The sequence below is a fragment of the Panthera pardus genome, unplaced genomic scaffold, assembly GCF_024362965.1.
Source record: "Panthera pardus isolate Hobbes unplaced genomic scaffold, ASM2436296v1 HiC_scaffold_19, whole genome shotgun sequence".
Lineage (NCBI taxonomy): Eukaryota > Metazoa > Chordata > Mammalia > Carnivora > Felidae > Panthera > Panthera pardus.
This window is the reverse complement of record NW_026526754.1, coordinates 25,399,122-25,421,072: the sequence shown is the minus strand read 5'-3', so window position 1 is coordinate 25,421,072 and position 21,951 is coordinate 25,399,122. Positions and strand designations below refer to the sequence as shown.

The 21,951-nt window shown below is 52.0% G+C and overlaps 1 protein-coding gene across 1 annotated transcript; it reads right to left on the bottom strand.

Moving 5' to 3' along the window:
- Positions 1–9,557: 9,557 nt before the first annotated feature.
- LOC109245715 (14-3-3 protein beta/alpha-2-like) lies at positions 9,558–20,797 on the bottom strand (the record flags this gene model as incomplete). The annotated part of the gene is given in 4 exon segments (XM_053906810.1): positions 9,558–9,993; positions 15,947–16,014; positions 20,049–20,413; positions 20,416–20,797. Coding segments are annotated over 4 exon segments (1,251 nt in total), but the record flags the coding sequence as incomplete, so codon positions are not given.
- Between the last annotated feature and the right edge of the window lie 1,154 nt (positions 20,798–21,951).

The following is a 21,951-nucleotide window of genomic DNA, read 5'->3' as shown; positions in this document are numbered from 1 at the left end:
CGCCTTTCCGGGCTGCGAGCGCGGGGGGGGGGGGGGGGGGGGGGGGGTGAGCACAGGGGAGACCCTCAGTGCCCAGGAGAACGTTCGTAAGTAAATTCTAAGGACGGAGGCTGGCCGTGGTTTGCTCCCAGCGTCCACCTGTGTCGGGCAGGAGTCGTCCGTGCGGTGTTGGCAGAACCCCCACGAGTCCAGCACTGCACCCGGGGCCCCCTGCCGACTGTCCCCGAGGACTGTGGCTGCAGGTGTGGGTATCGGGGGCCCCTCAAGAGGGTCCGGCTCTGGCGGAAGAAGGCAGCGCTTGGCCCGGGCTCGGACACGGATGGGTGACTTCCCCACCGGTCACAGCGCCCACCACCCTGGAGCTCTGAGCCTCCGTAGAGGCCGGTCGCTCCTCTGCCCCTCAGAGCCTCTCAGAACCTGACTCAGGTGGCAGCACTGGATGGGGGCCCAGTGCTGCGGGCCAGCGGGGGCCAGCACGCCTGCTCGGGGCACACGGCCCTTCTGTCCCGGGAGCGAGGGCCAGGGTTGTCCCTGGCTGAGAGGGGCTGCGTGGAGGACACCGCGTTTCTCGGACCCGCACAAGATGGCGACAGCAGAGCCTGCGACCCGACCCGGAAAGCAGGTGAGGGGTTTTCATGAAAAGCCATGAGCAGCCTCCCTCCTCCCCCCCAGGAGGCAGCTGAGGAGGACATTCTGGAAGCACAGGAACCCGGTGGGGGGGCTGCCCCACCTGACCGGGGTGACGCTGCAGTGTCCAGGCCCATCCTGAGATGGCCGGAGGTGTCACAGGATCTCCACGGGCTCGGGGCTCGCATGCTGACTGGACGCCTGAGGCTGAGCTCGACAGGAAGAGAGGGCTCCCCGGCCCACGCGGGCACGGGGCCCCCAGCAGCCGGCTCCTTTTCCTTCCGGGACAGACGGAAGAGGGACGAACGCCGCCCCGAACGCTGTCTTCCTTATGGCGGGGGCTTCGCGACACAGGCACCGGCCTCAGCCGGCCGGCTACTGCCTCTTCCAGACCCAACAACCCACTTCTGGTCACACAACCAAGAGAAACCGACGCATATGGGCAGGAACAGCATCACTGAAGACCAAACGTACGGGGGGGGGGGGGGGGGGGGGGGGGGGGCGGGGTTGCCAGGTGAGCGTCCAGCTTCCGCTCCGGTCATGGTCTCACACTCATGGGTTCGAGCCCCGCGTCGGGCTCTTGTGCTGCCAGCTCCGAGCCTGGAGCTGCTTGGGATTCTGTGTCTCCCTCTCTCTGCTCCTCCCCTGCTCACACGCTGTCTTTCAAAAATAAATAAAGATTTAAAAAAAAAAAAAAAAAAAGAGTGGATTGCCCACACATAAGGCAGTGCTTCTCGGCCTCTGGTACTGCTGACCTGTGGCCCTAGGAGTCTCGTGACCGTTTTCCTCCGCGTTGTGGGGCGCTCAGCTAGCACGCGCGGCCCTCCGCCTACTAAGGCCGGCAGCGCCCCCTCGGAGTGCCGACCACCGCCGCGTCTGCGCATCGCCAAACGTTCAGGGCACGGGGCGAGGCCACCCCCGAGGGCCGCTTACGTACAGCAGCGCAGGCGGACGAAATCCAGCCGCGGAGCCCTTGGAACGGCATGGCTCTGCTCGTCTGAACTTCACCAGGACAGGAAGGCGGAGCTGCCGTGTGAGCGGCCGGCGTGGGCCACCGCGCAGAGCCCCCGGGACGCGACGGTTGCGGGGCCGCCGCGAGACGCCGTTTCCTGACCTCGGCACTGAACGGGGAGGCTCTGTGACCGCTCACCGCGCAGTGAATGCGTTCCGTGCGTCTTTTGTTCCGTTTCACCATTAAGCAAATTCTTAAAGAAAGACATGTCTGCATTTCCCCCAGGAAGCCAGGATGATACTCCAGAACATACTTTAGAAAACGGGGTGCCAGATACCAAGTTAAAATGGCGATCTGAGCCTTTACCTTCCAGTCGAAATCCCCCCAGAATGAGAAAGGGCACATGACAAATGCAAAGGAGTCCCGATCGATCACAGGTCAGAATCTCAGACAAATGAAAAAGATGAAAGAGGGCGAATTCACTCATCCGATGGAAAACAAGGCAGGGCTTCTAGAACAGCAAAGACAGACCCTCAAAAACCCCTGGAACAACAGTAAGAACACGGGAGCGGGGCCGGGGGAGGCTCCAAATCAACAATCAACAGGGTCAGAACCCTGGAGATTATCCGGGGCTTGTTACAATCCAAGGAGTGATTATTCCGGAAAAACAGCTAAATCTCTGCAGCAAGCCGTGTGTCATTTCCATCCCCTTGCTTCCATTCTCGGTCCAGCTCCACGTTAGTCTTGAAAACCGGCAACCCGGCAGGATCAGAGGGCTCGGGCTGAGTGTGGGTCTCCTCAGGTGTCCTCCCGTCTCCAGGACACTGTCACCACTGGACTTGTCCGGCAGCTCCCCGGAAAAGCCCCATTCCTGGAGCTCGCTGTGTGACCAGACTCAAAATTCACCCAGTGGGAAAAGGCCCTTTTCCCACAGGTTCTGGCAAAAGCCATCAACGACAGCCGCCTGAGATGATGACACCGGGGACAGCAAACGAGCCCGGCCACAAACTCGAAAAGCAAGGTCTGGGGAATGAGATGTCCACGGTACGCTGACCGACGCTGGGCCATCTTCCTAAGGGTCTAGAAGGCCACGTGCACGTGCGGGTCTGGGCACAGGCTCAGGAAAGAACTTAGAACGTCCAATTTTCTCACTTTTGGCTAAACTTGAAGCCTGTGGAGGCAGGAAGCGGAGGCCGACGGGAAGTGAGCCCTAACCTCACCGGAAGTGAGCCCCAACCCGACAGAAGAACCTTTGGGGAAGCGTGGGGGAGACTTGCTGGATCAAGGCTTTTAAGGAACTTTCTGTCCCATCACTAGCTTAGCAGCAAGCTCACAGCACAGAGACAGCACTGCCCTCACGCGACCCAGAACTTAGACTCCACAGCACCAGTCCAGGAAAGTCACCGAGCAGGAAGCAGAAGCTGCAGCCAACAGACAAAGTAAAATAAATCTGGGGAACCGATTTCCAGAGTCACCATGTTATGTTATTTAAAATATCTACTTTCGGGGCGCCTGGGTGGCTCAGTCGGTTGAGCGTCCGACTTCGGCTCAGGTCATGATCTCACGGTTTGTGAGTTCGAGCCCCGCGTCGGGCTCTGTGCTGACAGCTCGGAGCCTGGAATCTGCTTCGGATTCTGTGTGTGTGTGTGTGTGTGTGTGTGTGTCTCTCTGTGCCCCTCCCCCACTCATGCTCTGTCTCTCTCTCTCTCTCTCTTTAAAAATAAGTGTTAATGGGGCGCCTGGGTGGCGCAGTCGGTTAAGCGTCCGACTTCAGCCAGGTCACGATCTCGCGGTCCGTGAGTTCGAGCCCCGCGTCGGGCTCTGGGCTGATGGCTCGGAGCCTGGAGCCTGTTTCCGATTCTGTGTCTCCCTCTCTCTCTGCCCCTCCCCCGTTCATGCTCTGTCTCTCTCTGTCCCAAAAATAAATAAAAAAACGTTGAAAAAAAAAATTAAAAAAAAAAATAATAATAAGTGTTAAAACAATTTTTTTAAAGGCAAGAAACTGGGAACTCTGCAGTTGAAAGTGCAGGAATGGAATCTGAGTGAACAGAAAAGGACCTGAAGGTAAGTCAGTTGCGATTATCAAATTGAGGAACGGGGGGAAAAAAAGAATGAAGGAAAATGGACAGCGTCTCGGAGACCTGTTGGAGGCGATCAAGTGTTCCAACGTATGCGTCCGGGGGGTCACGGAAGGAAAGAGAGACAGAGGGAGAAAGATGGGTAATTGTCCGCGTCCACCGGATAGGCCACGATGCCAGAATGCAGTCAAATGTTATCGATTGCAAACGCTTCTGCGAGAAAGAAGGTGGGTGGAAACGGCCAGAATCTGAGTGAAGCAGATGGCCGTCCGTAAAGCGGACGAGGCTCGAGCAATCAGCCAGAGGCCTTGGCGGCAAGCGTCCCCCAGGGAGGAGGGAACTCTCCAGCAGACTGCGTTCAGACCAGAACGCGGCACCCGCTCTTCCCCGGTGTCCAGCCTGCGGCCTCACCTGAGATCCCGGACTCGGCAGGCTCCGCAGCCACGCACCCCACTCCCCCGAGTCCGTCCCTCCACCCGGCCGCCTGCTGTTGCGCCCGCTTTCCTGCGGAACCCCGGTGCCCTTGGCAAAGACTCAAGATCCAGCTTTGAGAAATCACGTTCAAATAACGAAGAGAAGTCATGTCTAAAGAATTAATATGACAGGAGTCAGAGAATGCCACTCACAAAATAGAGAACACAGATAAAGCATTTTTTTTAAGATGAAAATTGCTGAAAAGCGCCACAACTGAATTTGAGTCGGGAGAAGGATCCACAAACTTGAAGACAGGTGAAGTAAGTTGGTCTTGTTTATATATTTATATGTCTATCTGCATCCAAAGTGGGGCTCGAACTCACGACCCCAAGATCAAGAGTTACATGCCCTACCACCTGAGCCGGCCAGGTGCCCCAGGCTGGTTTAGCTGGCATAACTGCAAGAAAAAGAGTGAAAAAACAAAAACTGAACAGAGTCTCAGAGACCTGCTGGGTGCTCTCGGGTGCGTCCGTGTGCACTGGGAGCTCCCAGAAGAGCAGAAACGGGCAGAAGGCATATCCGAAGAAACGATGGCCCAGATTCCTCAAATCTGACAAAAAACAGTAACCTGTATCCAAGAAGCTCAACGAACTCCAAGCAGAGTAAACCCAAGAGATCCACACGTGGACGCGTCATCATCTAACTGTCGAAAGCTACAGAAAAGAAGAAAATCTCGAAAGTGGCAAGAGATGCCCTTTGAGACGCAGGAGGGAACACGGCCCAAACTGCTCAAAGACGACGATGGCGGCGAGCGACCCCTTCCAGGAAACGGAGAAATTAGGACATTTCCGGATGAACAAAGCCAGAATTTACCGCCAGACCATCTGCCCTTCAGAAATACTGAAAAGCATCCTTCAGGCTCGATCAGGAAACACCGAAGAGTAACTTGAATCCGCAGGAAGAAATAAAAAAGCCCACTGGTTTTCATCATAACTGATGAACCGGCCAGACGCCCCTCAACCTTTTTTTTTAATAGCTCAAAATTACAGTAAAATGAACAGTAAATGGGGGTACCAGAAAATGCCTAGAAAAAGAAGGTAGCAGCAGAGGAACTGAGGAACAAAACAGATTTGTGACCGAAAACAGCAAGAATGTCGGAAGGTTTGCCAGTAATTTAAGTGCAGATGGATGAGACTCTCCCGGCAAAAGGGACAGGGTGACAGGCCTTATCTTCCTAATTATGGCTCGACTACGTGCTACCTCCACGAGGCTCCGCAGAGCCCGTCGGGCCGGAGACGCCACACGCCAGGGCCCGGCCCTTCCGGAGGGGTCGACAAGCACCCGGAGCCCCACCCGGAGACTGTGCACAACGCCGCAAACCGGCCGGGCGTCCACCGGCCCGGCCGTCACCGCAAAGGACCTGTTCTCAGGTGCAGACGGAGGCTTTTCCGGGAGAGACCTTATGTCGGCCGTGAAAAGGCCTCAGAAAATTTTAAATGGCTGAGATAACACAAAGTATGTTCTCCAACCACAATAGAATGAAATCAGAAATCAGTATCAGGGAATCTGGAAAATTCAAAAACTATGTGGAAACTAAGCACCAGGCTCCTAAACAAAGAAGAAATTACAAGGGAAATTTAAAAATACTTTGAGATAAATCAATAGAAAAAAAATTGAGCTCCCACACCACACAGTTAACGAAAGTGGGGGAGGGGCGCCCCCGGAGGCAGAGTGCTTTTCTCAGTAGAGCCACTGAGGCCGAGGCAACCAGGAGGGGCCCGGGGTGGGGAGAGGCTTCGGGAGCTGCCCAAAGGCGGCGAGGGGCGCAGAGCGGAGGGGGGGCCCAACTGCAGCCCGCGGTGCGGTTCACCCACGAAGTGAGGCGGAACACGCCCTCCTCCGCCTCTGCCGGACCCACGGAGGGACGACAGACGCGCTGGAGTCGGCGGAAGCAGGTGCCGCGGGTAAAGGTCGTGAGCCCCCCGAGGGGGCCCGGAAAACACCAGATTCTGGAGTCCTGCCGAGCCAGCCCGGAGCTCGCCTTTGCCAGAAAGCCGACAGAGAGAGGGGACGGGAAAGGAGAAACCTTTTGTTCCGGGGATGGGAACTAGGAAGGGAAGGGGAGCCCCCGATGCTCCCCGGATTCTCGTTCCCTCCGTTGGCTCATCGTCTCCGGGCCGGCAATTCTGCAGCAGCACTGGTGGCAGCGGGTCCGGAGCTGGGGGTGGCACCGGGGCAATGTTCTCGGGAAGGAAAACGTCCTCTGCCCGGAGCAGCTGTGACACGGAGAGGGTGGGGCCAACTCCCGGGGCCGTCTTCTCCACTGTCCCCCGCATCGGCCTGAGTTCGCCCCAAACGGCCCAGGTCCAGCCAAGTTCGTGGCACAGCGGGGTAGCCGGAGGCCCGTTTGGCCCAGAGGCTCAGAGGGGGGAGGGGAGAGAGACGCACGGAAATAAAGAACCAAGAGAGAAGCTCAGAAAAGTCGCCCGTGAGGCGAGGCGTGGGGCGGTGTTTGGGCTCCAGGGCGCGGCCCCGCCCAGGCCCCGTGGAGCTGTTCCTAAGGAGCAGACCACACACTGCGGGGACAGGACAGGCCCGCCCAGGTCACAGGCTGCCAGCTCCGAGGACTTTGGAAGCACGGCCCACAGGAGGCAGGCCGGAGCTCGGCCTGACTCCGTCCAGGTGGGCGGCCTGACAAAAGAAAAGGCGCCATCCTCACAGTTTGGAAACAAAACCCAGGATCCCCTAAGCCCAGGCTACAAGAACAACTTCTTCAGCGTATGAAAAGCACAAACATTTCAGTTCACGCAGGAAAACACAACCACACGTGCCGATGCCGAAATGGCATAGATGTTGGAAACACCTGACACACACGTTAAAGGAGTTCTTATGCAAATACTCGACCGTTAAAACAGAACTTTGCATAAAAGAAATACAAGAGACAAAGAAAACCCAAGTTGAAATTTTAGAACCGAAAAATCAAGTGAGGAAAAAACCCTCACCACACGGACAAGAGCAGAAAGGGAAGAGTCAGCAACCCTGAAGACAGGTCCGTGCAGCCTTATTCAATCTGAATTACAAAGTGAAAAAACACTCGTTATGTATTTTTTTCATGAACAGATCTTCAGTGTTTGGGGGACACCAACAAAAGGTCTGACATTCAGGTCACTGGAGTCCCAAGAAGGAAAAGAGAAAGAGGAGGGTGGTGAAAAACACTTCAGGAAGTAAAGGGCTGAAAAATGTTCCAAGTTAGGCAAAGAGAAAAAAGCCTATGATTCAAGAAGCTAAGCAAATCGTAAAGACAATAAACCCAAACAAATCCTAATCGAACTACCGAAAACTAAAGAAAAAGAAACAAACGTCTGAAAATGAGATTACAAAAACAATCTCATCTCCAATAGCTTCACAAAGAATAAAATGCTGAGGGATGAATTTAATCAAGAAGGTGAAAGACACACAAGTGAAAACTACAAAACAGTGCGGAAAGAAATGAAATTAAACCCAAGTAAACGGAAACACGTCCCACGTTCACGGACTGCGAGGTCAACGCTGTTCAGTGTCAGCACTGCCCAAAGTGATCTGCAGATTCGGTACCGTCTCCATCAATGTCCTCAGGACAAGTTTCTTCGCATAAATAGGAAAACCATCCTAAAACTCGTACGGAACCTCCAGGAAACCCAAACAGCCAAGAACACAGCGGGCGCACCCACACCGCCTGCCTTCAAAACCACCCCAAAGGTACGGGGATCACGGCAGTGTGCGGTGGCCACACAGACAGACGCGCGGGCCAGTGGGACAGGAAGTCCGGGAACAAACCCTGACGCAGGTGGCCAAACGACTTCCGGCCAGGGTGCCCAGACCGTGCAAGGGGGAAGAGGTCGGTCTTCCCGGCACGCGGTGCTGGGAAAACTGGGCGTCCCCAGCCCAGAGCACGCACCTGGACCCTCCCCTCACACCATCAGGCAAAAACTCAGTCCAAGCGGATCAAAGACCTACACGTAAGGCCCGAAACCGTAAAACTTGGAGGAACACGGAGGGCAAAAGTCTCGCGACAGTGGATTTGGTTATGATTTCTGGACGGGACGCCAAAGGCACAGGCAACAGAAGGGAAGACGGACAAACCGGACTTGTGAACATTTTTTTTTTTTTGCATATAAATAAATTGGGTTTATTGCTGAATTTTCCCATTGACATTATAGAAAATAATTTAAAAACACTGAAATTTCACAGATTATGGCAGCCCAATAGTTTTAAACATCCTCTATCAGAAAAAGCACAAAAGTGACATTAGAAATGTTTGTTGAGGGAAAGCGGAGCATCTGACGGCAAAGAAGTACAAATCCAGACAACGAATGGCACAAACACAGCACTCACAGGGGCTCGCCGCCCAGAAGTCACTGCCCGCGTCGCGATCTACGTTCCGTTTGAGACGTTCCACACTGTCTCTCAATTAGCCTGTCTGGGCCCCGCCTCCCTCTGGTCAGAGAAGAGCCGCTGCTGGGATGAAATCCCGCGCACGGACTGGGGAGCGAGGAGGGCCATCCTCCGCCCTGCTTCCCGAACAAGAAACGGTTCGTACAGAGATGGCTTTGGCGCTTTAGCCCTTAACCTTGCCCCAAACCACGTGACCTGAAAACTGGATCCTCACGTGAGGGTTTGGGACCGTCACATCCTGTCCGTACTTTTCTTAACGCACGTTACATACAGTAAGATTCTCTGATGCCGAAACAGAACAGGTCAAGCCTCTGTAGCAACTCGTTCGGAGAGCTTTCTCCTTAATTCTCGTCGCAGCTACCACCCCGTTTTTGTTTCAGCGCCCTTCTCGGGCTGACTTGAGGCTCGGGTTCAAGGCGAACGGTCGAGTCTTGGTGCGAGTCTCTTGAGGCCGAACTCGCACACACCTGCTCTCTCCTTCGCCCCGTCGGACGCACGTAGCGTCTTGTCCGGGTGATCAGAGACAGAGACACACGTGCGCATCCAAGGACAGCACCCGGAGCAAAGGCGGCTGTCCCCTGCGGCCCGAATGGCGTCACCGAAGCGACGGGGGAAGGGACACCGGCGGCCGCTGCAGGAGAGCCCTTCCCGGCGCCGTCCGTGGGCCGCACCGCGCAGAAGCCTAGCGGCTCCAGCCCTTGCGAAGGGGACGAGAAACCAGTGCCACCGCGGAGAAGCCCTTCCCCTCTAATCTCAGCTCCATCCGACAAGCAGACGTCAACTGATGTCGCAACGACCCCTAACGGAGACGCGTGCATGTTTCGCACCCGAAGGGAGGGGCCTGAACCCTGTAAAACTTTGTCAAAACCCACCCCTGCGAATCCCGAGCACGACGCGGCAGGAGCCAGGGCGCCAAACCCCGACGACGGATTCCCTTCCACCACAACTTGCGCGGCCTGAGCTGGTTTCCACTGGCCGAGGGTGACCCCCCCCCCCCCCAAGCGGCGTGAAAACCGGGGTCCGCCCTGACCCGCCGAGTGTGCGGTTTGACCTTAACACGGCGCGTTCAGCGGCGCGTACGCGTCCTTCCGCCGGGGCGGGGTGCCTGCGGCGTCCAGCAGCTCGGAGCTGGGAGACCGTCCTGCGCCGACCTCCACCGGTTCCTCGGGGCCGCCCGAGACCTCTTCTCCCGGAGACGCCTCGAGTCTCCCCAGACCACCACTTTCTTTAGCTAGACTTCCCACGCTTAGCCACAACTCGGTAACTTCGGCGAGACACACGCCGTGGCCGGGAAGTGGAGTTCTCGGGCTGATGTCCCGCGTCCCTCGCGACAGCTGCGCTATGAGCCGCGGCCACCAGGTCACCACCGCCAAGCAGCAGAAGTCGAATAAGAAACTGACACTTTGTCTCAGGGCAGCCACGGCTCCCGACGGCCCCGCGCGGCACTGACCTTCAGGAGCATTTGTAAATGTCGTGCCGCAAAGGACACTGCCAGCGGGGTAAAAAGGCAATCCGCGGGACGGGAGAAAACCCCTGCAAATCGTGCCTCTGTGAAGGACCACCCGGGGTATATAGGGAACCCCTAGAACTCAACAACAAAAACGCAACTCGATGCAAAAATGGGCCAAGGGCTCGAATCCGCCTTTCGCCAAAGACAACGGGCTTCACTGTTGAGCGGGTACGGAGTCCCGTGTTACGAGGCGAAAGGGCTCCGGGGACGGGTGGTGGGGACAACATTCTGACTGTACTCAGTACCACTACACTGTCCCCTTAAAAGGGTTTAGGATGGTGAATTTTAGGGTATGTGTATTTTAACACAGCCTACAAAAGAAGAAAAACATACGTAAAATGAAAAGATTTATGTCACAGGAAGCAAAAATAATCTCAAGGAAACGCAGGCCACGAGATCCATTACAAGAGGTCCTGCAGACAGAAGGAAACGGTGTGAGACGGAATTCTGCATCTTCGTAGAAAAACGATTTCCAGAACGTGAACTGCACGGTTAACCACAGAACACCGATCTCACACCTTTGCTTAAAACAGAACTGCCCGTTTAGAAAGGAAACATGCATCATGGGCACGACAGCACACACGACACGAGACCTACAAGAACAGGGACAGCAGCACGGCAGAAACGACCGTGCGCCCCTGTAAGGTGCGTGCATGTGAAGTGACACCCTGTCACTAGAGGGCAGGCTTTTTAAACATCCTAACATTACCTGCTTTTAGCCGTATGTTAAAACCCCCAAAGCAGAGCACAGAGCAACGGAAGTGTAGCTAACATGACAACAAGAGAAATAAAGTGAATTCATAAAAACGAGCCCAAAGCAGAAACAGAGGGAAAACGAACAAAGAGACGGGACGGACAGCGTGGGGACGGACACAATCGCATCAAGTGTGAAAGTTCCCAACATCCCAACCAGAGCAGAAACTGTTAAACGGGATGGAAAATCAAGACTCAACTCTATGCTGCCTACAAGAATCCACTTTATGGGGCGCCTGGGGGGCTCAGTCGGTAAGGTGTCCGACTTCGGCTCAGGTCATGATCTCACGGCTTGTAGGTTCGAATCCCACGTCGGGCTCTGTGCTGGCAGCTCGGAGCCTGGAGCCTGCTTCCGATTCTGTGTCTCCCTCTCTCTGCCCTTCCCCTACTCATGCTCTGTCTCTGTCTCTCTATGTCTCTGTCTCTGTCTCTGTCTCTCTCTCTCAAAAATAAACAAACATTAAAAAAATAAATAAATAAATCCACTTTAAGTAGAACACAAGCAGGTTGAAAGTAAAAAGACGGAAAAGATAAACCACACTAACACGGGAGGCGTGATGTGGGGTTTACAGATCCATTTTTCAAATTCAAAGGAATAAAGTTTAAAAACTCAGAATATCCTGGGGCCCCTGGGTGGCTCAGTCAGTTGAGCCTCCGACTTCAGCTCAGGTCGTGATCTCGCGGTTTGTGGGTTCGAGCCCTGCATCCAGCTCTGTGTTCACAGCATGGAGCCTGCTTGGGTCTCTCTCTCTCTCTCTCTCTCTCTCTCTCTCTCTCTCTCTCTCTCCCTCCCTCCCTCCCTCCCTCCCCCACTCGTGCACAAAGTTTCTCCCAAAAATAAATTAAAAAAAAATTTTTTAATTTTAAAAAGAAACAAATGAACAAACGACAAAAGACAAGAAACACACTCTTACAGAGAACACACTGGTAGCTGCCAGATGGGAGTTGCAGGGGGAGGCGTCAGATGCAGGCTGGAGGGGCAAGTATCATGATGGGTGCGAGCGAGCAAGGCAGGAACTGGTGAATCACTAGATTGCACACCTGATGCCAACAATACTGCGTGGTGGTTTTCTTTTTTTTTGGTGTTTTTATTTATTGTTGAGACGGAGAGCACGAGCAGGGGAGGGGCAGAGAGAGAGGGAGACACAGAATCTGAAGGAGGCTCCAGGCTCCCACCTTTCAGCACAGAGCCTGACACGGGGACCGAACTCACGGACCGTGAGATCGTGACCTGAGCCGAAGTCGGCCGCTCAACCGACTGAGCCCCCCAGGCGCCCCTCACTGCGTGTTAACTACACTTAAATGAAAACGATATACAATCTGAATAGTTCTCCGTCTGTTAGACACTGGATGTGTAGTTTTAAATATTTCCATTAAAAAAACCTTCTGCTTCCTGATGGTTTCACTGTCGAATTCCACCAAACGCTTAAGAAAGATATAATACAAACTCTATAGAAAATCTTCCAAAAAAATTGAAAAGGAAAGAATATTTTCCAACCCACTCCACGAGGCCAGTGTTATCCTATTTGGATATGCTACGTATCCAAATACCCCAGGAAGAGGCAAAGACAACCATAGACCGGTATCCCCGATGAACAGGAAGACAAAAATTCTAAACAAAATTTTCATAAACCAAATTTAACAATCCACTAAAAGGATAACGTATCATTACAAAGTAGGCTTTATTCCAGGAGTACAAGGTTGGTTTGACATCCTAAGTTAACCCGTGTCGTTCACCACGTTAACAGCGTAAAAAACAAAGTGATAACCCTATTAACCAAGTTTAAAAAAAACGACAATCCACGTAGATTCAGAAAAAGCTTTTTACAAAATCCACCGTCTGCGTGTTTTTTACGTGTATTTAAGTAATGTCCACACCCACAACCCCGAGATCAAGAGTCCCACACTCTCTGACTGAGCCAGCGGGGCGCCCCCCCAACACCCATAAAACTCCCAGAAAACTTGAGTGAAAAAGGAATTTACACGCCCCAAAAAAGAGCCTCTATGGCAAAGCTACAGCTGACATCATATTTAATGGTGAGAGACGGAACGTTTTGTCTTAAGATCAGGGCTAAGACAAGGATTCTCTTTCTCGCCCCTTGTGTTCGGCATCGCACAGGTCAATCCAGCCCTGAGAATAAGGCAAGCAAAATAAAAGGTCACCAGCTTATGAGGCAAGAAGCGTAACGGTCTGCATTTCTACTGAAAAATCGATGCAACCTTTTGACAACTGCTACCGGACAGGAGATCAAGCTACAAGCCCCCAGCCCACTTCCCGGCACACACACCGCCGCGCAAGGGGACGAGAGCGAACGCGAGCCACCGCTTCCCGTTTGTCGGCTCGTTTATTTCTTCCAGGGAGAGCGTGCGCGCAAACTGGGGAGGGGCGGACGGTGTGGGGACACAGGGTCCGAGGCGGGTTCTGCAGCTGTCCGCGCAGAGCCCAAAGAAGGGCTCCAACTCATGAGCCGGGAGGTCGTGACCTGAGCCGGGCTGGAGTCTCCACTGAGAGCCCGGGCGCCCCGCCGCTTCGCCGTTAACCGAACGGCTGAGACGACGAGTGTGCTCGCGCCCCGGCCAAAGTGCGTGCTGGCGAGCGCGGGGAAGAAACGCCGTCCCGGCGAACTCGTGGCGCGGACATAACGTGCTGCGCCCACTTGGCAAACGGGTTTCTCAAAGGAAATCGCAGCGCAAACAAATGGTGACGTCGAAGTTCCAAAACCCCACGGCTCCATCGCGGCAATGGTGAAGCTGCCAGAAACAGGATCAGCCTCTCGGAACTCTGGGATCGAACCTAATGTATAACAACCGGGAACGCTCAAAGAAATAAGCCCCTGAATTTGGCTCACAGGGTGTAGGGAAGACCTGAGAAGACACTGGAAGCTCTGGGAGCCCTCCCCCCCCCCCCCCCCCTTGCTGAGCCGGCGAAACCATCTGGAGGAGCCCTTGGGGAACTCTGGGGGCCGGATGATCAATCCGCAGCAAGGCTCGATGAAGGGTCCAGGCAATTTCGGTACAGCTCAGCCTCTGCACGCGAGCACCCGCCACCTCGCACCCCTGCCGTGGGGGCCCGCGCTCCCGGAGGGGGCGCTAGACGGGCGTGTGCAGGGAGGCCCTGATCCCCAAAGACAGGGGTGCTGGTTGCTAACGGCTGTTTTTGTGACTAAAGGGCCAGAGAAAGGGACGGTGGTCACGATTTAACACTCCGTGGGCTGAAGTGGCTTTCTGGAGATGTAAAGAAATAGTATCCGTTTTCTGGTGGTGGTGGTCCCCCTCCCCCCCCCCCCCCCCCCGCCCGTTTTGGGAGCCACACGTTTAAGGGAATCGTCAGGTCGCTGGCTGACTGCACAGCGAAGAGGACTCTCAGCGGCTCCCCCGCCACGAGGAGCACACGCTTGGCAGGGACCACCCGGCAAAGTCACGAATGAACGAATCCAGCCCTCGAGATACGGCAACCTCTAAAAACCGCGCAAAAATGACCCACAGAGTGACCACAGCATGGTTCCCAAAGAGCCGCTCCTCGAGGAAAAATTATAAAACGGAAAGAAACCGGAAACTTCGTCGCATTCATAAGGGGAACGTCTTTTGGCAGAAACTATCCCCGAGGAAGCACACACGTCGGCAGCATCATAGGTATCAGGCAAACTGTATTAACTATGTTTTTATTTAATTTTTTTTACGGTTATTTATTTTCGAGACAGGAGAGAGAGACAGGGCACAAGCGGAGGAGGGGCAGACAGAGAGGGAGACACGGAACCGAAGCAGCTCCGGGCTCCGAGCCCTCGGCACAGAGCCCGAGGCGGGGCTCCAACCCACAAACCTCGACCTGAGCCCAGGTCGGATGCTTCACGACTGAGCCCCCCGGGCGCCCCAGTATTCAATGCGTTTAAAAAGTGTAGTGTAGGCCGTGACGGTTGGTTTTTTCCTTTGTTTTTTTTGTAATCCAAGTACCAGGCTGAGGCTTTGATCCCGAGGGGTCCACTGCGAAGCCAGCTACCTGGAACACGTTACCAGCCCCGCCCCTAGGTAAGAAACCAGGCGGCTTCCCCTGACGGAGGTCCCCTTGTGGTCAAGATCTTGGCTGATCTGGGGGGCACCCGGGGGGCTCAGTCGGTGAAACGTCCGACTTCAGCTCAGGTCATGATCCCATCTCGCGGCTCGCAAGTCCGATCCTCGCGTCAGGCTCCGTGACGGCTCGGACCCTGGATCCTGCTTCGGATTCTGTGTCTCCCTCTCTCTGCTCCTCCCCCGCTCGCACTCTTGTCTCTCTCCCAAAAATAAATAAAACATTAAAAAAAAAATCAAGATCTGTCTGACTTTAAAGTAAGTAAATAAGTAAATAAATAAAGATCTTGGTTGATTGTGAAAACTGACCATTTGAGCCACTTATGTTTTTCTCTTCCTGCACTTTAATTCTAGCTTTTATGTTTGAAATTCGCCAACAGCGAGCCCACAAAACCCTGCCGTCAACCCCAAGAAAAGCGGAACCGCAGGCCCGAGCATGTGCTCTGTCCACAACCCTGCTGTGCGGGCCCCCGGCTGTTCTGTGTCCTTTCCAAGTCCTGCAAGTGATAAACTTTTAGTTTTTTCAAAGTTTCCTGACGGCTATTGCCGAAAGACATCTTGCAATCGTGGTGCGGACCACGAGGACCGGTCCTACCACAACACCGGCTGTGGACGGGCCGACACGGCACCAGACAGTCAACCGGAGGAAACCACGGATAAAGGACTAAACTAAATCAGGAAAACGATGTGTGGTTAAATGGCAACATTAATAAATATTATAGAAAGGAACCAAACAAATTCTGAAACTACAAAGTACAATAACTGAGATGAAAAATTCACTAGAAGGGGGTCAGTGGATTTGAGCAGACCAGAAAAAGAATCCACAAACTTGGAGACAGAAGAAATTATTCAGACTGAGAGGCAGAAGGAAAAAAGGATGAGGAAAAATGAACAGAGCCTGAGGGACTCTTGGGACCACAAAACACAGCAAGACATGCGGTATAGAAATTCCTGAAGGGAGAAAGGAGCAGAAAAATATTAAAGAAAGGGCCCCAAACTCCCAAATTTGAGTAAAAAGAGGAACGTACAAGTCCAAGAAGCTCGGTCAACTCCCAGCCAGATAAACTCCAAGCCGGCCCGACAAACGCGGGAGTCAGATGGCCAAAGACACACCGGAGAGCAGTGGGAGAGAAGCGAGGCGTCACGTACAAGAGACCCTCGGGAAGAGCGACGGCCGACTCCTGTTCGGACACCACGGAGGCCGGGGAGCGGTGGGAGGACATTTTTCAAGTCGGAAGAGGACCGTCGACCGAGAATCCCGCATCTGGCAAGAGGGCCCTTCGAGGGCGAAGAAAGAACGAAGACATTTGCGGCAAAATCAGAGCTGCAATAGTTCATCACCAGACCTGCTCCACAGAAGCGCTATCAGGGGTCGTTCAGGGTGAAACGGAAAGACGCTGCACGGGAACTCCAAGTCGTGAGTGAAAACGAGGGGCACCGCCGCCTCAGTCGGCCCGGACGCCGTAACAAAATACCACGCTCTCAGGGGCTCAAACCACACGTATCTCTCTCGGTTCCGGAGGCTGGGAGGTCTGAGCTCCAGAGGCCGGCGGGTCTGGAGAGGGCCCTCTTCCTCGCCTGTCTTCACACGGTGCGGGGCAAAGCACCTCTCCCCTGTGTCTTCTTGCAGGGCCAGCAGTCGCATCCCGAGGGCTCTACCCACAGACCGAATCACTTCCCACAGGTTTCACTTCCAAATCCCAGACGCTCCCCAATACACTGGCAGTTAGGGCTTCGGCACGTGATTTTGGGAGGGGTGCGATTCGGCACCGGGCACGGGGTGAAGGGACTCGCGCAGCTAAGTATAAAAACCAGCATTACCACGTTCTGTGTGGTTTTAACTCGTTTCCTATAGCATTTAATAGGCAAATGCACCAAGTCATTACAAGTCGATGTTAACAGGCACACAAGCTACAGATGTGAGTTGCGACGACGACAACACAAAGGAGGCAAAGAGATGTATAGGACAAGTGTTTGTAGACTTTCGAAACTAATTGGTATTATTCATACTGGTGTGTTCTGAGTTCAGACCAGGTTGTCACGTTCACTGTAATCCCTAAGGTCACCACTAACGGATAACGAAAACACACATAGAAAAAGAAAGAAGGGAATTAAAATGGTATAGTTTTCAAATCAACAAAATACAAAGACAGGCAGCGATGGAGGAGCTGAGAACTAGCCAAACACACCTAAGACCGAAAACAAGAGGCAGAAGTAAATCCGTAAGAACCTAGGGCGCTTATACGAACATCAGACAAAGTGGAATGTAACTTAAAAGTTGTCACAAGAGGGGCGCCTGGGGAGCTCCGTCGGTTCAGCACCAGACTTGGGCTCAGGTCACGATCTCACGGTCCGTGGGTTCCAGCCCCGCGTCGGGCTCTGTGCCGACAGCTCGGAGCCTGGAGCCTGCTTTCGGGCTCCGGGTCTCCCTCTCTCTCTCTGCCCCTTCTTGGCTCACACTCTGTCTCTCTCTCTCTCTCAAAAATAAATAAACATTAAAAAAAATTTTTAAAAAGTTGTCACACGAGTCAAAGAAAGATATTACAGTTAATCTTAAAAAGGAAAGTCCGTCAAGGAGATATAACAACCGTAAACATATAAACAGAGAAACAGACAGTTCTACAACAATAACTGGAAGTTTTAGGTCCCCAGTCCCCTAACAGGTTGAGCAGCCAGACAGAAATTAGGGATAGAAGACTCGAACCCAGAGGCTAAGCAGACATCTGTAGAACGTCTCACCCAACAACAGCAGAATAAACTCTCTTCTCAAGTGCACGTGGAACATTCTCAAGGACAGATCACTTGTCAGGCCACACGACAAGCCCCCCTAAGTCTATTATTTTTTAAAATATTTTCCCATCATCAATATTTATTGAGCATTTACAGTGTACTAGGCACAATAGAACGTACAGAAAACATTGTCCCTGCTCTCGAGGAGCTCACATTCTAAAAGAAAAAAAAAATACACCTCTTTTAAAATGGTATTTTTGTTTGGTGTTTTCTGCAAGGTACTAAGGAAATAGTCCGTAGGGTCAGCTTTGGGTATAACTAGCCCCACCGTTATTTAAAGAGAGGAAGAGGAAGGATTTTAAAGGCAGACAATGACAGACCGTTCAGGAAAGATAGGGTTTACGAGGAGATAAACACAATCTCATCAACTAAGGAGAGATTTGCTGCGGTAAATAGGATGAGGGAAATAGTTTGTGGGAGGCAAGCAAAGGAAGCCAGGTGTCCTTAGACATTGAGTGGAGCCAGAAAAATCATGCGGCCTTTTGTCCAAGTACCCGGCCACCAAAGTAGGAATGGTTGGGGACAAGACAGAAGGCTAAAAAAGGTAATCCCGTACACCTGACAAATAGAAAGAATGAAGATCAAAGTTGAAGGCAGGCTATCACAAGATCAAGAAATCCTTAAAAACAAAAGTGATTTGGAAGCACAAAACTCAGTTAATGCTACCCAATGTCATGACGGGCCAAGAACAAGAACATTGTGGCTTCCTAAGTTAGAAAATGCCATATACCAAAATTTTAAATGGAACACGGTACTTTTTTCCCGATCAATCTCCCGTCTGGGGAAAAAAAACAAAACCACAAGGAGAAATATGGGACATGGTGGTTGGGAACAGTGGTAGTTATAGTAGTAGTATTTTGTTGTTATCATAAACTTTGTACTTAAACTTGGTAAAAGCCCATTAGCTGCCAACAGGGAATAAGGAATAAATTTCCAAAAATCTACAATCTCCTTTAGAGAAGTTTCAGAACCAAAAGACTAATTTACATGAAAAGCTGTAGAGAAAGTAGTTGAAAAGTCCATTCATAAAACTTTTATTCCACTTATGTGAACTTAATACACGTGTTCTTAACAATTATGCTTGGATTGTTCGTGAAAATTTCATAAGACATTAAACAAAGCTAGCCATCATCTCAAGTTATTTCCCCGTTGACTATTTTTACAGCACATGCATGTTAGGCAAGTATCAAAAAAAAAATCACAAAAGCAAAAACAAAAACAAACAAACAAAAAAAAACCTAAGAAAAGTTAAATACGTGGGATTTTTGTTTTGCTGCTGTGCTTGATACACATAAAGGAATGGATATCAAGCAATTCGTTTTACTGCATCTTAACTTGCACATTCGTTCTTAGGTTGCCTAAAACATTTAAATACAAATACGATGAGTGTAGCAAAAATAACGAAAGCAAACAGCAGGTAACTTTACAAATAAGGGAATGTGAACCGTTTCTGACTCATCCAGAGTAAACTGGGTCACAACTGAAGGCTCGCTTCTGTAACCGTAGTCAAAGGTGTGCACATTTGAGAATGAGTACGCCAGATGCACATGGTCCGACATGTAACATCTACGGGACGCCCATTTCCACTACAGCCCCGTAAGGGCTCCAAACCTTAAAGTACCCACAAAAACTACACCTGTGTCTGCAACCAATTACCCCTTTTGTTCCCCACCAGGACAAACCAATATGTCGGCAGTTTTCTTTGCTTAGACATGGATGCAGTTTTAACACTGGCCCTTGTGAAGCCACGATGTACCCAAAGTACTATGCCAAAGGCTTATACTAGTATAAAAATTCCACATCCCCATATTGGCCACCTCAAGATGAAAACAGAGAACTCCCTAAATGTTAACTGGCGCTACTCCCCTAATATTAAACATAAAAACCACATGGGAAATACAGAAATTCAAACAGAAGTAACGTAAACCTGTCATAAATCGTAAAGAAAAAACTATTTGTGGGACACCATGGATGACAAATGATCTACTGGGTAAATTTTAGAATGAGGCAGACAAAAGCTGGAAGGCCGATTAATTTTCCCCTCCTTCTCCTGCTTCGGCTTCGTCTCCTTGGGTGTCCGATGTCCACGATGTCAGGCTGGCTCTCAGTAATTGCATTATTAGCGTGCTGTCTTTGTAGGACTCTTCACTTAATGTATCGAGTTCAGCAATGGCTTCATCAAAAACTGTCTCTGCGGGGCGCCTGGGTGGCTTTGTCGGTTAAGCGTCCGACTTCGGCTCAGGTCATGATCTCACGGTCGGTGAGTTCGAGCCCCGCGTCAGGCTCTGGGCTCACGGCTCAGAGCCTGGAGCCCGCTTCGGATTCTGTGTCTTCCTCTCTCTCTGCCCCTCCCCTGTTCATGCTCTGTCTCTCTCTGTCTCAAAAATAAATAAACGTTAAAAATTTTTTTTTTTTTTTTAAAAACTGTGTTTGCAAGAGAGCAGGCTTTCTCCGGGGAGTTCAGAATCTCAGAATAGAACACAGAGAAGTTAAGGGCCAGACCCAATCTGATAGGCTGTGTCGGCTGCATTTCCTCTTTGCTGATCTCAAAAGCTTCTTCGCATGCTTGTTGTGACTGATCCATCATCCCTTTCTTGTCATCACCAGCAGCAACCTCAGCCAAGTAACGGCAGTGGTCTCCTTTCATTTTCAAATAGAAGACTTTGCTCTCTGCTTGTGAAGCACTGGGGATCAAAAACTTTTCCAAAAGAGACAGTACATCATTGCAGATATCTCTTGGCTCGGTCTCAATTTTCTCTCTGTATTCTCGAGCCATCTGTGTTTTTTCTCAGCACCTTCCGTCTTTTGCTCAATACTTGAGACGACCCTCCAAGATGACCTACGGGCTCCTACAACATTTTTATAAGCAACTGAGAGAGGATTCCTCTCCTCATTGGATAATTCAGCTCCTTGCTCAGTTACAGACTTCAGGCAGGCTGCCGTGTCACCATATCGCTCAGCCTGCTCGGCCAGCTTGGCCTTCTGCACCAGCTCATTTTTATCCCTGACTGGATGTTCTGTGTCCGGAGTGGGTGGCGGCGGACGGACCGACGGGGGCTCAGCAGTCTCTGGGCGGCAGCGGCGAGGCTGAGACTCTGTCCCTGGATCTCGCTGCTCACCGGGTACAGCCGCTCCGCAGCCAAGGGGTTTCCTCCAATCACCAGCCCCTGCAGTAGGGGCACCACACGCACGATGACGTCAAACGCTCGCCTTCCCCTCGGATCCCCCGCCACCTTCCCAGGCTCACTCTTCCTCCAAGACCCCCTAAGTTTAAAAAGACTGAAATAATACCAACCTTCTCTGACCACAATGGAATGCAGCTAGAAATCAGGAACAGGAAGCAAAGTGGAAAATTCCAAACACGTGGGTGTTAAGGAGCACACTCTTAAATAACCAAGGAGACAAAAAAAAAAAAAAATAAAAATAAATAAATCACAAGAGAAATTTTTAAAATACTTGAAGACTGTAGAAAGAGGTTACAGGATACAGCAAATGCAGTGTGGGGGGGCTCTGTAGCTATAAGTGCCTGCTGCACAAAAGACAAATCGATAACCTAACTTTACACTTTAAGGAACAAGAAAAGAGCAAACTAAACCCGAAGCCAATAGATGTGAGTGTGGGAATAAAAGGAAACTTTGTCTACAGTGGAGTCGGCCGGCAGGGGGCGCCTCACACCCAGCACTGCTTTCAAATGCAGACCCAACAGAAGGCAAGCATCCCGCTTGCGGCTACCACTTTACTACCCCAGCAGGGGAAAGGAAGGCTTCCTCCTGCCCCAGAGCCAATGGGAGACGGCTAGAGCCCAGCCAATGGGAGACGGCCACAGCCCAGCCAATGGGAGACGGCCACAGCCCAGCCAATGGGAGACGGCCACAGCCCAGCCAATGGGAGACGGCCACAGCCCAGCCAATGGGAGACGGCTAGAGCCCAGCCAATGGGAGACGGCCACAGCCCAGCCAATGGGAGACGGCCACAGCCCAGTCAATGGGAGACGGCCACAGCCCAGCCAATGGGAGACGGCCACAGCTCAGCCAATGCGAAGCCTCTATACCTCCAGCTTCCAGTTTACTCCAATGGACTTTTAGTTTACAACAGCCCCACCCTCTCTCCTGCCTTCTGCTATAAGGCTTTGATCTGGCTTGCTGGTCTCGGAGTACCATTCTCTGCCATTCCAGAATAAAGACATTCTTGCTGGTAAAATAATTGGCAGTTTTATTTTTAAGGTTAACAGAAGAGACAAATGAAACGACAGTGGAAACAGAATCAACAAAAGCTGGTTCTTTGGAAAGATCAACCAAATGGGCATTTCTTTTTTTTTTCTTAAGTTT